The sequence below is a fragment of the Sinocyclocheilus anshuiensis genome, unplaced genomic scaffold (genome assembly GCF_001515605.1).
Source record: "Sinocyclocheilus anshuiensis isolate Anshui unplaced genomic scaffold, SAMN03320099.WGS_v1.1 scaffold363, whole genome shotgun sequence".
Lineage (NCBI taxonomy): Eukaryota > Metazoa > Chordata > Actinopteri > Cypriniformes > Cyprinidae > Sinocyclocheilus > Sinocyclocheilus anshuiensis.
The window spans coordinates 458,851-470,803 of record NW_015552568.1 but is presented as its reverse complement, the minus strand read 5'-3'; the positions used below and the strand labels follow the sequence as shown (position 1 = coordinate 470,803).

The window sequence follows — 11,953 nt, the reverse complement described above, 5'->3', positions numbered from 1 at the left end:
CAGAAAATGTTTAAATAAATAATATTAAATAAATAATATACATTTTTTTAATAAAATTTATGTTTACTAATAATTCAAATTAATTTTAACATTTTAAACATTTTAGAATGACTAAATATATACAAATCTATGTAATAATTTTGTTTTTTAAATAAACTTTATTATTAAAAATAAAAATAATTAAAATTTATTAAATTAAATACATTAAAATTAATTAAAACAAGTCCATGCATAATTTTAATGAGAGAAAACAAAAGGAAAACATTTTTCTTACTTGCTTTTATAGTTGTTGAGGGCATCAAGAATATACTGGCCCCGTTCAGGCAGAGGAGTATTGGAGAGCTAAAGGGTAAGAAATAGGTAAGAAAGTCTTTGCGAGAAACTGATTGTGTGATATGGTGTTTTATTATGAGACATTTCTTTTGCTGGTGCCTTGAGCTGTCATGTTTCAATGAAGACAAATGAAACCCATAGGCTTTGCTGTAGTTGTTAAGTCTTCCATAAAGTGTGAGCAATTTAGCAGTGCTGTTTTCTCAGATTACACTTGACAACAAGCAGTTAGAATGACAAGAGATGATGCACAACAAAAAAACTGGCAAATTTTCACTACCCATCAAAGGAACTGCTTTTCAGTACCTAGCAATTACAGCAGTCTACAGACAAATCTCTAGCACTGTTTTTATTTGCTTTCAAATGTCTTTGAAGGTGAATTGTGTCATTTTTACATCACTAGTTGTACAAAATGGAATGACACGTTTATGGTTGCTAGAATGTTCTGGGTGTTGCCTTGTGAATGCTACGGTGTTTTGTGGTTACTAGGACATTATTGGGGTGTTCTGTGTGGTTACTAGGATGTTTCTAGAGTGTTCTGGGTGTTGATTTGCTGTTGCTAGTGTGTTCTGGGTATTGTAATGTGGTTGATAGGGTTTTCTGGGTGGTTACTAGGACGTTGTTAGAGTGTTATGGTTGTTGTTATGGTGTGTGCACGAAAAGCAAATAATATTTTTTGCGCGAGTAGATGTAGTCATACAAAGTCAATGCAAAGTGCCAGGCGACACGAATAATGCGAATTGGGTGATGTGTTTGCTGCAAATGCACGATATTCGATATAAATGCACGACTCAATCGTGTTTTCCGAGCAAGTAAAAAAAATTTCAACTCGAGCGGAAAATTTGCATGATGCGTTGTCGCGCACGCCAATCAGCGAAGAGCTTATTGACAAGTTCTTGTCACTTGTCAAGGTGTTCTGGTTGTTGCTATGCAGTTCCTAGTGTGTTCCTGGTGTTGCTGTGTGGTTGCTAGGGTATTTTGGGTGGTTACTAGGGCGTTGTTAGGGTGTTCTAGTTGTTGCTGTGCAGTTGCTAGTGTGTTCTGTGTGTTGCTATGTGGTTGATAGGGTGTTCTGTGTGGTTACTAGGATGTTTCTATGGTGTTCTGGTTGTTGCTATGCAGTTGCTAGTTTGTTCTGTGTGTTGCTCTGTGTGCTAGGGTGTTTTGGGTGGTTACTAGGGCATTGTTAGGGTGTTCTAGTTGTTGCTATACTGTTGCTAGTGTTTTCCTGGTGTTGTTGTGTGGTTGCTAGGGTGTTTTGTGTGATTACTAGGGCATTACTAAGGTGTTACCATGTGGTTGATAGGCTGTTCTGGGTGGCTGCTAGGGCATTTCTAGTGTGTTCCGGTTGTTGCTATGAGGTTGTTAGTGTGTTCTATTGATTAGTGTGTTGATATGCAGTTTCTAGTTTGTTCTGGGTTTTGCTATCATAGATATACATATATGTAGATGCCTCATTAGCGACTCTTTTCTATGGGCTGCGATGCGTAAGCCATCCGTCCATTTTTGGAACGGTATGCGAACATTTGAGCGCGCTGACTGTGTGCATCTACAACTGCAAGTTATACGCTTGTAGATCTTTGAATACTCATTGATAATTATGGTGAATGGGTATTTCGGTCGAATAGGGAATCTATACATATCTGTGGTTGCTATGTGGTTGCTAGAGTGTTCTGGGTGGTTCCTAGCATATTGTTAAGGCGGATTTATACTTCTGCGTCGGACCTACACCGTAGCTTACGCATAGACGCACACCCATACGCCGTAGCCTGACGTGCACCTCTCCAAAAATCTAACAGCGCGTCAATTCTACGCAGACCGCAAGCGTTGTGATTGGTCTGCAAGAACCCCTCCCTCCATATGTACTTGAGTTTTGTGTGTGTTTATGTGCACTTATAATTAATATATTTAATATATTTTAATGTTACACCTTCTTATATAAAATAAAACAAAGCAAAGAACAAGTGTCTTATCATTTATTATACTACATAGCATTATACATCAGTAGTTGTCCGCAACAAACAATGTTGATCTGCCGTGGTACAAGTCCTTGTGCAGATTGAAAGAATGCCATCATCTCCTGTTCCGTTGTTGTCTCCTTTTTGTAGTTTGAAATAATGATTTGATATTTATTTGCCGCCGTCACGGCTATAATGCTTCTCCGACGAGCCGCTTCTTCTTCGGCTTTTGCCGTGGTACTGCGGGTTACACCAGCAACATGCCCGTGGACACTGCTGACTAGCGGTTTGCATGTGTACTGCACGTTGACGCAGACAACGACGCAGAAGTATAAATGAAAACTGACGCATAGCCTACGGCGTAGGTCCGACGCAGAAGTATAAATCAGCCTTTAGAGTGCTATTGTTGTTGCTATGCAGTTGCTAGTGTGTTCCGGGTGTTGCCATGTGGTTGACAGGGTGTTCTAAATGGTTACTAGGGTGTCACTAGGGTGTTCTCTCTGGGTAGTTGCTTATTGACTAAACGTCCACCCAAAGCCCATCCAAAAATTACACTACACTTTATTGTTTAAATTACACTCTTTCCCTTTAACGTTTTTCTAAAAAGATTGTGAATATTAAATGACAGGAAAAGCTTGATTGTATCACCTTGCCCATCTGGAAATGGTCCCAGTTGTTGCTGATGAAGGTCAGGATCTCCTCTAGTTCAAAATATTTCTTTTTACTTTGGACTCCCAGGTTGTACAGGGCAAGATGGACCACATCCACCCTGCAAATGAAAAATAATTGGACTGAAAACAAGAAAACCTGACATAAAATTCTAGAGACTAATCTGAAGATGTCCTAAAGCAGAAATGCTCTTAAATCAAATGACGCCGACAAAATCTGCATGAACTGTCACATGGTGAACGTTAAACAGAGTGCCGTTCCATTCACAAGGCAAGGTCCATTTTAACACACCAGAATTTTTAAGAAGGATAAAGCTTAAATCTGAACCGAGATTGGCTTCATACCTAAATATCCAACACATCCAGCTCACTGTATTTCAAGAGTAATCCCCTGCTATCATAAGAAATCCTCTCAGCACCAAATCTTCCTTTCAAATGGTTATTTCTCATTTGGGGCAAAAAGCAAGAATCAATGTCCAGACAAACTCTACTCTAAAAAAAAAACGCAATGCCCCCTCTTTACTTTCTGAAATAGAGAGAAAACGCTCTAGCTCCGTCCCGCATCAATCACATCCGACACTTTGACTATATAATTCTGACACGGATCTGGGCACAATCACTTGCAAGGGGGAAAAGAAGAGCAGCCATTTACCATCTGAGAGCCAGCCGCTTGATGTATTCCGCTCCTTTATTGCACACCGCACAAATGAACAAGTAAAACCTATGTGAGAAAAGACAGAAAATGGAGGCATTTAAATTATACACCTTGGAGAGGTACAAACGGCGCTGCAGCCGCAGAAAAATTGTGCTTGACAGTGTCATTATGATCTTTTAAAAATCCCCTAACGCATGTAATCTCGCCTGTGTGCGAAGCCGCATTCAGTTTGTCGCAATATTCACTAATCATTACCGTTGAGATGTTGCAAATAGAATTTCACTTTGGTTATTGCGTTCATTGAACTTTCCGAAAAGCAATGGCTTATATTTCATTATAAAACAGATAGCGCCGACCCTAAAATCTGACTGGACCGTTTCGGTGTTCAAAGCCACCGAAGAGCAATTTTCAGCGACAAGCAATTTGTCTGTACACACTGAATGTGAAACGGCGGCACGACACAATCACAGCCAATCAGGGGATATCTGATTTTTACAGTTATGTGCAGTTGGATTTTAGACAAATGAGATTTAATTATTTTATTTAATTAAACCATGTGATCAGAAAAAATGTGTAGAGTGTAGCTGGTTCGATTAAAAATTATTTACATGAGAGATTGTTTGCTTTAAGAATTGTTAACTTTTATTATTTAAATAATTCAAATATTGAACATATTTTAAATATATAATATATTCTAAATATTTAATATATTTTAAATATTTAATAATTGTTTATTTTGAGTATTTAAATAATGATTTAAACATTTAATATAATTTAACTCCAACGATTTATTGCTTATTTTTTTACATGAGATTGTTTGCTTTTTGAATAGTTAACATTATTTAAATAATAATTCAATATTGAACATATTTAAAATATATAATATACTCCAAATATTTATTATATTTTAAATATGTAATCATTGTTTATTTTATTTAAATAATAATAATTTAAATATTTTAATTAATATATATATTTAATATAATTTAACTCTTCAACTATATATTGATTATTTTTACATGAGAGGTTTTGCTTTAAGGATGGTTATTTTTAGGATGGTTATTTTTTATTATTTAAATAATAATTTAAATATTTAATATATTTTAAATATATAATATAATCCAAACATTTAATATAATTTAAATATTTAATCATTGTTTATTTTGATTATTTAACTATTTAATATAATTTAAATATATAATATATTCCAAATATGTATTCCATTTTAAATATTTAATCATTGTTTATTTTGATTATTTACATAATAATAATTCAAATATTTAATATTTTATGAATAATATAATATAAATATTATAATTTAACTATTTAAATATATATTGATATTGTTTTGTTTTATCATATTACTGTTGTTGCCCTTTTATAAAACCAGTATGCCACTTAAGATTGTGCATTACAGTGATTTTAGGCAGGTTTTAGGTGCTCTACTTTCAGGTTGTGCCTAAAAATTCCCCTCAGCCATGGCAAAATCACTTTAATTATATTTAATGATATAAAGCCAACTGCTTTTCAGGGAAGTTCATTGATGAGAAATCCATACTAAAGGATGGCAGAATATTGATGCAAAGATGCAAGTTCTTTCATTGTAGCTCTGTACAGCACACACCTATCTCCAAACATCATGGACTCCTGTAGGCACTGCGTACACGCCTCATGAAACCACTGCTCACAGCGAAAGCACTGCAGCATTTTCAGATACCACCTGATGGGAAAATCAGAGAATAAGAAATGAACTGTCGAATGTTTCTTATCAGATACAAAGCACAAAGACCTAAACAGACGAATTACATTTCAGTACAAACAAAACTGGTGGTGTGATGGAGTGATGCTCAAACCTCTTTCTTTCCATTTGGATTGTGTGTATAGAACAGCAGCAATATCAAAACCATTAGCGCAGCATTACCAAGATGGCACCAATGCGCAGTAGTAATATTTAGTTTTTAATACTCACTAATACAACACTTGTGTTTTTAGTAATGCTATAATACAAAACGGTTGGGTGATAAAAGGGTAGCATCTTTAATATTTTCATGAACTGAATGATAACATCAAATACAGGTCACTATAGCCGATCACAAAGGCATCATAAAAACCAAAATACATAATTTCCTTTCTTTTTCAGTAAAATAATGTACTGAAGAGAGGAAACATATCAGTTAGCAAATGTTAGTAAATACTCATATAACAAATAACTCTCAGTGTTATTTTATTATTATTTTGATACTATTATATATTTAATATTTTGAACTGGCTTCTCTGTTTGTATTTTCAGTTTTTTGTTTGTTATACAGTATACTTTTGTCTTTTTTTTATCTCTAATCGTTTTTATTTCCTATAGTCTAAATTATCTAATATTTTTTATATTTCTGTTTAGCTTTTTATTTTTATTTCAGCTTTAGTTTTAGTAATTGTAGTACTTTAACTTGTTTTATTTCAGTTTGCTGCCAAGATAAGATTTCTAAGCTTTAAATTAGTTTTTAATCTTTAGGTTTTTCATCTTTCATTTATATTTAATTTTTTCACCTTACTTTTAATTATTTTAATAAAATGGTTTTGAGTCATTTTAGTGTTTAGTAGTTTACAGTAAAAACACTGCTCTGGTTAATGTCATTGTAAGTAAAACATCAAATATATAACTTACTGTATGTTTAACTTTATGACATCTATTCAGTGTCACAGCAAAGTCAATTTCTTTAATAATAATCCGATGACTACTGTTCCGAAGCAGTGTACGGACTGTTTATTTTTCAACAATCTTGTGACAGTCCCTGTTCTGTCGTTGGTTGCATAACATACAATTTTGTTTTGATCAAAATTATTGCGCTGAGTGAGCAGACAGCAAGCGAGCCCATGAGGCAGAGATGTGTGAGTGCATTTGTCACGCTCTCCTCACTGCTTTTACTTCACTGAAACACACAAACAAACCACTTCACTACAATTAATCAAACGTCCCAATGCTACCAAACAATGTGACAGATGTTATGCCCAGTACATTACAGTTTTGCTTTGCTCTGCGTATGCTACACTGAATCAGTTTTTAGTACAGAGGCCAAATGCCTAGACCTCTAGCAGGAAAAGAAATCAAGTAAGGAAGAACACAAAAAGAAAGTAAAGTGAAGAGACGAGGCAGACTCACTCTCCGGGTCCTCCGCAGTAGCAGTAGCACTGCTGATGGTTCGTACGATGCAAAGAGTCCCACTCCAGCTCCTCTGGATTATAGGGCAGCACCTGCTTCATGTTCAGCAGCGCTTTGGAGATTGGCCCCTTTTTCAGAGCTCCCCCTTTCTGCCACATAAAGACACACACGTCAGCAACACGGCCTCCCTGATCCCAGTTCATTTATATGGAAAGTGTATATGAAGGACTTACTCTCACAGCTAAAGCAAAAATGCACTTCCTGCAGAACCATGGAGGAATGTCAGCTGAGCTCTCCATTGGGGGCAAGTGGCAGAGCTGGTGATAGCCTGAAGATGCAAGGCAAGCATGTAGAAGGATGGAGGACAAATATTAGCACAAAAAAAGCAGATCGACTCAGACTCAATCAGATGTGTAAATATGAACAGCAGAGCTGAAGTCGACACTAATCCTTGAGACTTCAGAGAGCCACTTCTGTGTCCCCAGCGAGTCATTACTGTAGTGCAGTCTTACCAAACCCCCTTAAAGTCATCAAAGACACCCAGAATAGTTCTCTATTTGCTTTGTAGACGCTATGGCGTTTATAATGCAAATTGTACCACATTTTCCACTCCAGTCTTTTAAAATACATTATCACAAGTACATGTTAATCAGTTTTATCCACAGGCAGAAGAGTTCCCCAGCCATTGCATCATGCAAGAAGTCATAGCAACTTTTATATTACTAGATTTCCACATTTTCTGAAGACATTGCGAGTGCTACAGAGCTGTAACCACCACAGACATTGAATAATCAGATCTCCCCCACAATATTTGATCATCTTGATGCTGCTTTGCACCACTCTGTTTGTTGTTAGATGACAATAACAGCATTCATCATGGTCAAAAAGACTAAAATCGAGTCAATCAAATCAAAAATGGCAGGCTTTACTGTTCACAAAAGCTACGCGCAAAATGTCAGCACAGTGCTTCAGCTGAAAGAGTGCAAAGTAAGAAGCAATTAGCTGAATATGAAATATTTTTCTGTTGTAAACCTTTTTATGATAGAAATGTTAAATGACCGACAACAATACTAATTGATGCAAACCAAAGATGGTAAGATTCGCTGATTCATATCAGTGCAACGGCATAAAAGTTAACGATCCGATGCATCGATTTAAAAAAGTGTGCATCAGATTGGCATTTGTATCGTGATGCATCGTTTCTAACATATCTGCATCGGTAAAAAACGATTTATTTATATATAATTATTAGTAGATGTGATATATTTATATGTAGATTGATTTCTCCTCTCTAAACTGTTTCTCAAGCTGTTCTCTCATCACCACTGCCGCTATGTGAATATGACGCATCACAACACTACGGAGACCAGGGCATTAGAAGTCAGAAGGCACTGAAGTTAATTTATGATTTGCTGTCTGTCTGAACAAAAGAAATAAAAGCGAACTATCTGTACCATATTGAATTGCAAAGCATCATATTTTTTTTCAAATGCATCGCATTGAATCGCATTGTTTTGAACTTGAATCGAATCGAAATCAGATCGCACTGCATCATAATAATAGGGGTGAATCGTATCATATCGTATCGTATCGCATTGCATCGGCACCTGCTTCATATGTATCTTTAACGTATCGTATCATTGGCTACACATTGAGATGCTTATCGCATCGGCCTCACTCCCTAATGCAAACTACTCTTTTATGTCAAATTTTGTCATTTTAAATTAAAAATATAGCATCATTTTAGTTATTCATGTAGTGTAACTTGCAATTTAATGTGATGAAACAAGCAACTTTCACAGATTTCAGCATATTAGGCACAAGGTTAAAGGGACAATTCACAGCTGACAACATGGTGTTTTAATAAAACTTGGCTGTCTATGTAGTATAAATGCAATTTTTTGTAAATCCGTGCTACATGACTAGAGAAAACAGAGAAAAGCGGGCTGTGGCAAAAAGTTAGGAAAACTTCAGCCCCCTTAATGCACTGGGCACAATCAGACTATTTGCAAGAGGGGATACAAAAATGTGCAACTAAATGATATGGTGGCCTTTTGCCGACAAATAAATGTGGATATCTTGGTGCAGGTAATATGGAAAAATATTGAGTCATTCCGTGTCAAATCAACCAAATTTCATAAACTTCCCCGGCTCAAATTTTCGATTTTGCTAATATTTTTTCTGAAGAAATATATACATGTTTAGTGATGAAAGCCAAAATATTGTCATGGAATGTCAATAAATGCCATGGATGTCATGAAATGTCATGGATGAATATTTACTGAGTGGTCCGCTTTTTTGTAGAGCGGGGTCAAAATGGCAATTTTCTCCTGAGATTCAGAGCCAAATTACAGGGGGTTAAAAATGACTTCAGAAAGATGACAGCATCATAATGTTACTTTTACACAGAGATTAGTAGGCCTGTTAGCAAAATCTGTTCACTTTAGCAATCTTTGTTGCATTATGTGCCAATGGTGACCGTTCAAAAACGGGGAAAAGGCATTTTTCAAGTTTTTTCTCCAAAGTTTGCAGGCCTGTAACTCAAGAAGTATTAAAGATATCTTAATGTCCTTTTTGATTTGGGGTCTTAACAAACTTTTCTTTTGGCATCTTAATTTTTAAGGCCCTATATGGTTTGGTTCCAGAGATACCATGACATTTAATATTTTGGCTTTCATCACTATACATGTTTATCTTTCTTCAGAAAAAATATTAGCAAAATCAAAAATTTGAGCCGGGGACCTCTGGTTGAGCTGACACGGAATGACCCTAATACACATTGTTCATTTATTTATACTACCAACATTGTAACAATACAACGCTGGTTGAAAATCCATGTACTTACCCTATAAGAATGAATGTGTGCTTGTTATGAATTATTTTAATGAACGTGGTTATCTGGCTTTCCTTAAAGCCTTTCAGAAAATATCTTTTTTTTTGTTGCAAATAGTTCAAATGCATTACTTTACAATAAAATGAAAAAATGAAAATTTATTAGGTCTTCCCAAAGACATGGATATGGGTTTGGTCACCACTACAATTTAGGCTGCCAGGATGTGGCTACGTAGTTGGTAGGATGTTTTGGGTGTATCCTAGGTGGTTGACACCAACAGAATAAGCATCAGCCATCCCACCCAAACCCACATAAAATAGAAAAAATTATTATTATTATTATTGGTCCAGATGTACTGTAATACATTCATTTACCACAGCAAATAACTAATAAGTTATTACTTTTATTAATAATAAAAATGTATTGGACAAATTGGACATTTTATTGGACACATTTGTATCTACCTCTAAGTGCTAGATGAGTCACTAATATTTTGTTTTCCTGGAGGAGACCAAATCTAAATTTAAATTTGTTTGTCTGCTAACAGTCAGCTGTACATTAGCATACAAATAATCTAAAAGTTCAAATCCTTAACCCTAAGTATGAGTAATAGTATGAGTGATGCAAGCATCACTAATAACTGAGTTACTGAGTCAATAGTTCCTCAAAATGAATCACTACTTTCTCCACGCAAAAACAAGCTGTTTTACTGTGATATATCCAGGTTTGGTGTGTTACATGATGAGCTAGGATACAGGCAGCGCCCATGTCTGCCTCAGACTCACCTATTCCACACTTCCCGCAGATAAGAATTTCATTACCAGGAACCAGAGACATGTCAGAACACACTGAGCATTTGGGTTCTTCCCCAGGGACCCCAGCTACAAGTAATCCACATGACTCCAGTCCATCGGTAATGTCTTGTGAAGAGGAAAGCTGCGTGTTTGCAAAAAACAAATCCATCATTAAGGCGTTTTAAATTTAAAGCATCGCTTCTGTCCAAACTCTATAATAACATTTCCTCCAGTGAAAAAGACCATTCCCTGTTGTCCTCTCACATCAAAATCAACTTAAGTATTTGTTTAGAACTGTTTTCCCTTGTAAACAGTGCTTGATCTGTGCATATTTCTCTCCTGATTCAGACGACACCACTGTTTTACTGGAGGAAGCAATATTATGGATGGAGGAATTGTATTTTAGCCGGAAGCAACAGTTTGAAGTTAAAATGTCTTAATGATGGATTTGCTTATTACAGACACCTGTTATTTGATGGACTGGAGTCATGTGGATTTCTAACTGGATTATTGTGATGTTTTTATCAGCTGCTTGGACTCTCATTCTGACGGCACCCATTCACTGCAGAGGATTCATTGGTGAGCAAGTGATATAATGCTAAAAGTGAAATAAATTTCTCTAAATCTGTTCGGATGGCCTGAGGGTGAGTACATTTTCAGCAAATTTGAATTTTTGGGTAAACTATACCTTTAATGCTCCAAGCACTATAACAACTTAATTCCAATGCTTCATGTTGCCATGTCCCAGGAGTAGGGTTGGGTATCGTTTGAATTTTATCGATTCCGATTCTTTTCGATTCCCAGTTCAGGGCTCGCAAAATCGCTAGCCCGACATCCTATTGTTTTTTCCAGTCGGGCTACCAAAATGTATCACCGCCATTATTTAAGTAAAAATATGTTTCTCGTATAGGCCTGTTTATTCGTTATATAGACTATAGGCTACCGCTCGCAGAAGCGCTGCAGGTGCATATATGATGACCATGTGAATCCTCATGTTCTGTTGTTTGCTGCTTTCTGCGCATGTAAAATTAATCCCTGGAAAACAAATGTTAGTATTTTTAATGGGTCACAGACACTTATCCTTTCTAATTTTAATTCAATTCTAATTTAAAATAATCTTGTCGGTTAATGGTTAATAATCGGTTAACGAGCATCGGTTGTCAGTTAGGAAAAATAACCGAAATGAACATCCCTAGTCTGAGTGTCATTCTAAAAATCACATTCTTTATTAAATACACAAAACCATTAACAGGGTCAGACATCTAACAGGACATGCGTAACGTACATAATATGCAGGGCTCGCAAAATCGCTATTGTGTTTTCCAGTCGGTCTACCAAAATGTATCACCGCCCTGCCTGACGGGCTATCTTGATTGAATAGTGATATAAAATTCCTAACTTGATTCGCTTGTAGGGGTGAAACGGATCGTAGTTGATCGTTTGCACTTGTTTCTAAGTCTTGCCGATTTAAACATTCAAGCGTTTTAAAACATTCACGCGCATTCGGAGCTAGCGCGCTGGTTTCTGCGCGCACTCATTCAAAGCGCGCACAGGGAGCCAT

The 11,953-nt window shown here is 36.1% G+C and overlaps 1 protein-coding gene across 1 annotated transcript in view; it reads right to left on the bottom strand.

Annotated features, from left to right (window-relative positions):
• LOC107664970 (PHD finger protein 19-like) overlaps positions 1 to 11,953 on the bottom strand; it is a 31,927-nt gene extending 19,974 nt beyond the window's left edge. The window contains exons 1-8 of the mRNA XM_016455676.1: positions 11,944 to 11,953; positions 10,384 to 10,479; positions 6,999 to 7,093; positions 6,766 to 6,914; positions 5,236 to 5,331; positions 3,609 to 3,677; positions 2,937 to 3,057; positions 275 to 342 (exon numbers count right to left, since the gene is read on the bottom strand). Coding sequence (XP_016311162.1) covers positions 275 to 342; positions 2,937 to 3,057; positions 3,609 to 3,677; positions 5,236 to 5,331; positions 6,766 to 6,914; positions 6,999 to 7,093; positions 10,384 to 10,479; positions 11,944 to 11,953 — 704 coding nt within the window. The remainder of the gene's footprint in view (positions 1 to 274; positions 343 to 2,936; positions 3,058 to 3,608; positions 3,678 to 5,235; positions 5,332 to 6,765; positions 6,915 to 6,998; positions 7,094 to 10,383; positions 10,480 to 11,943) is intronic.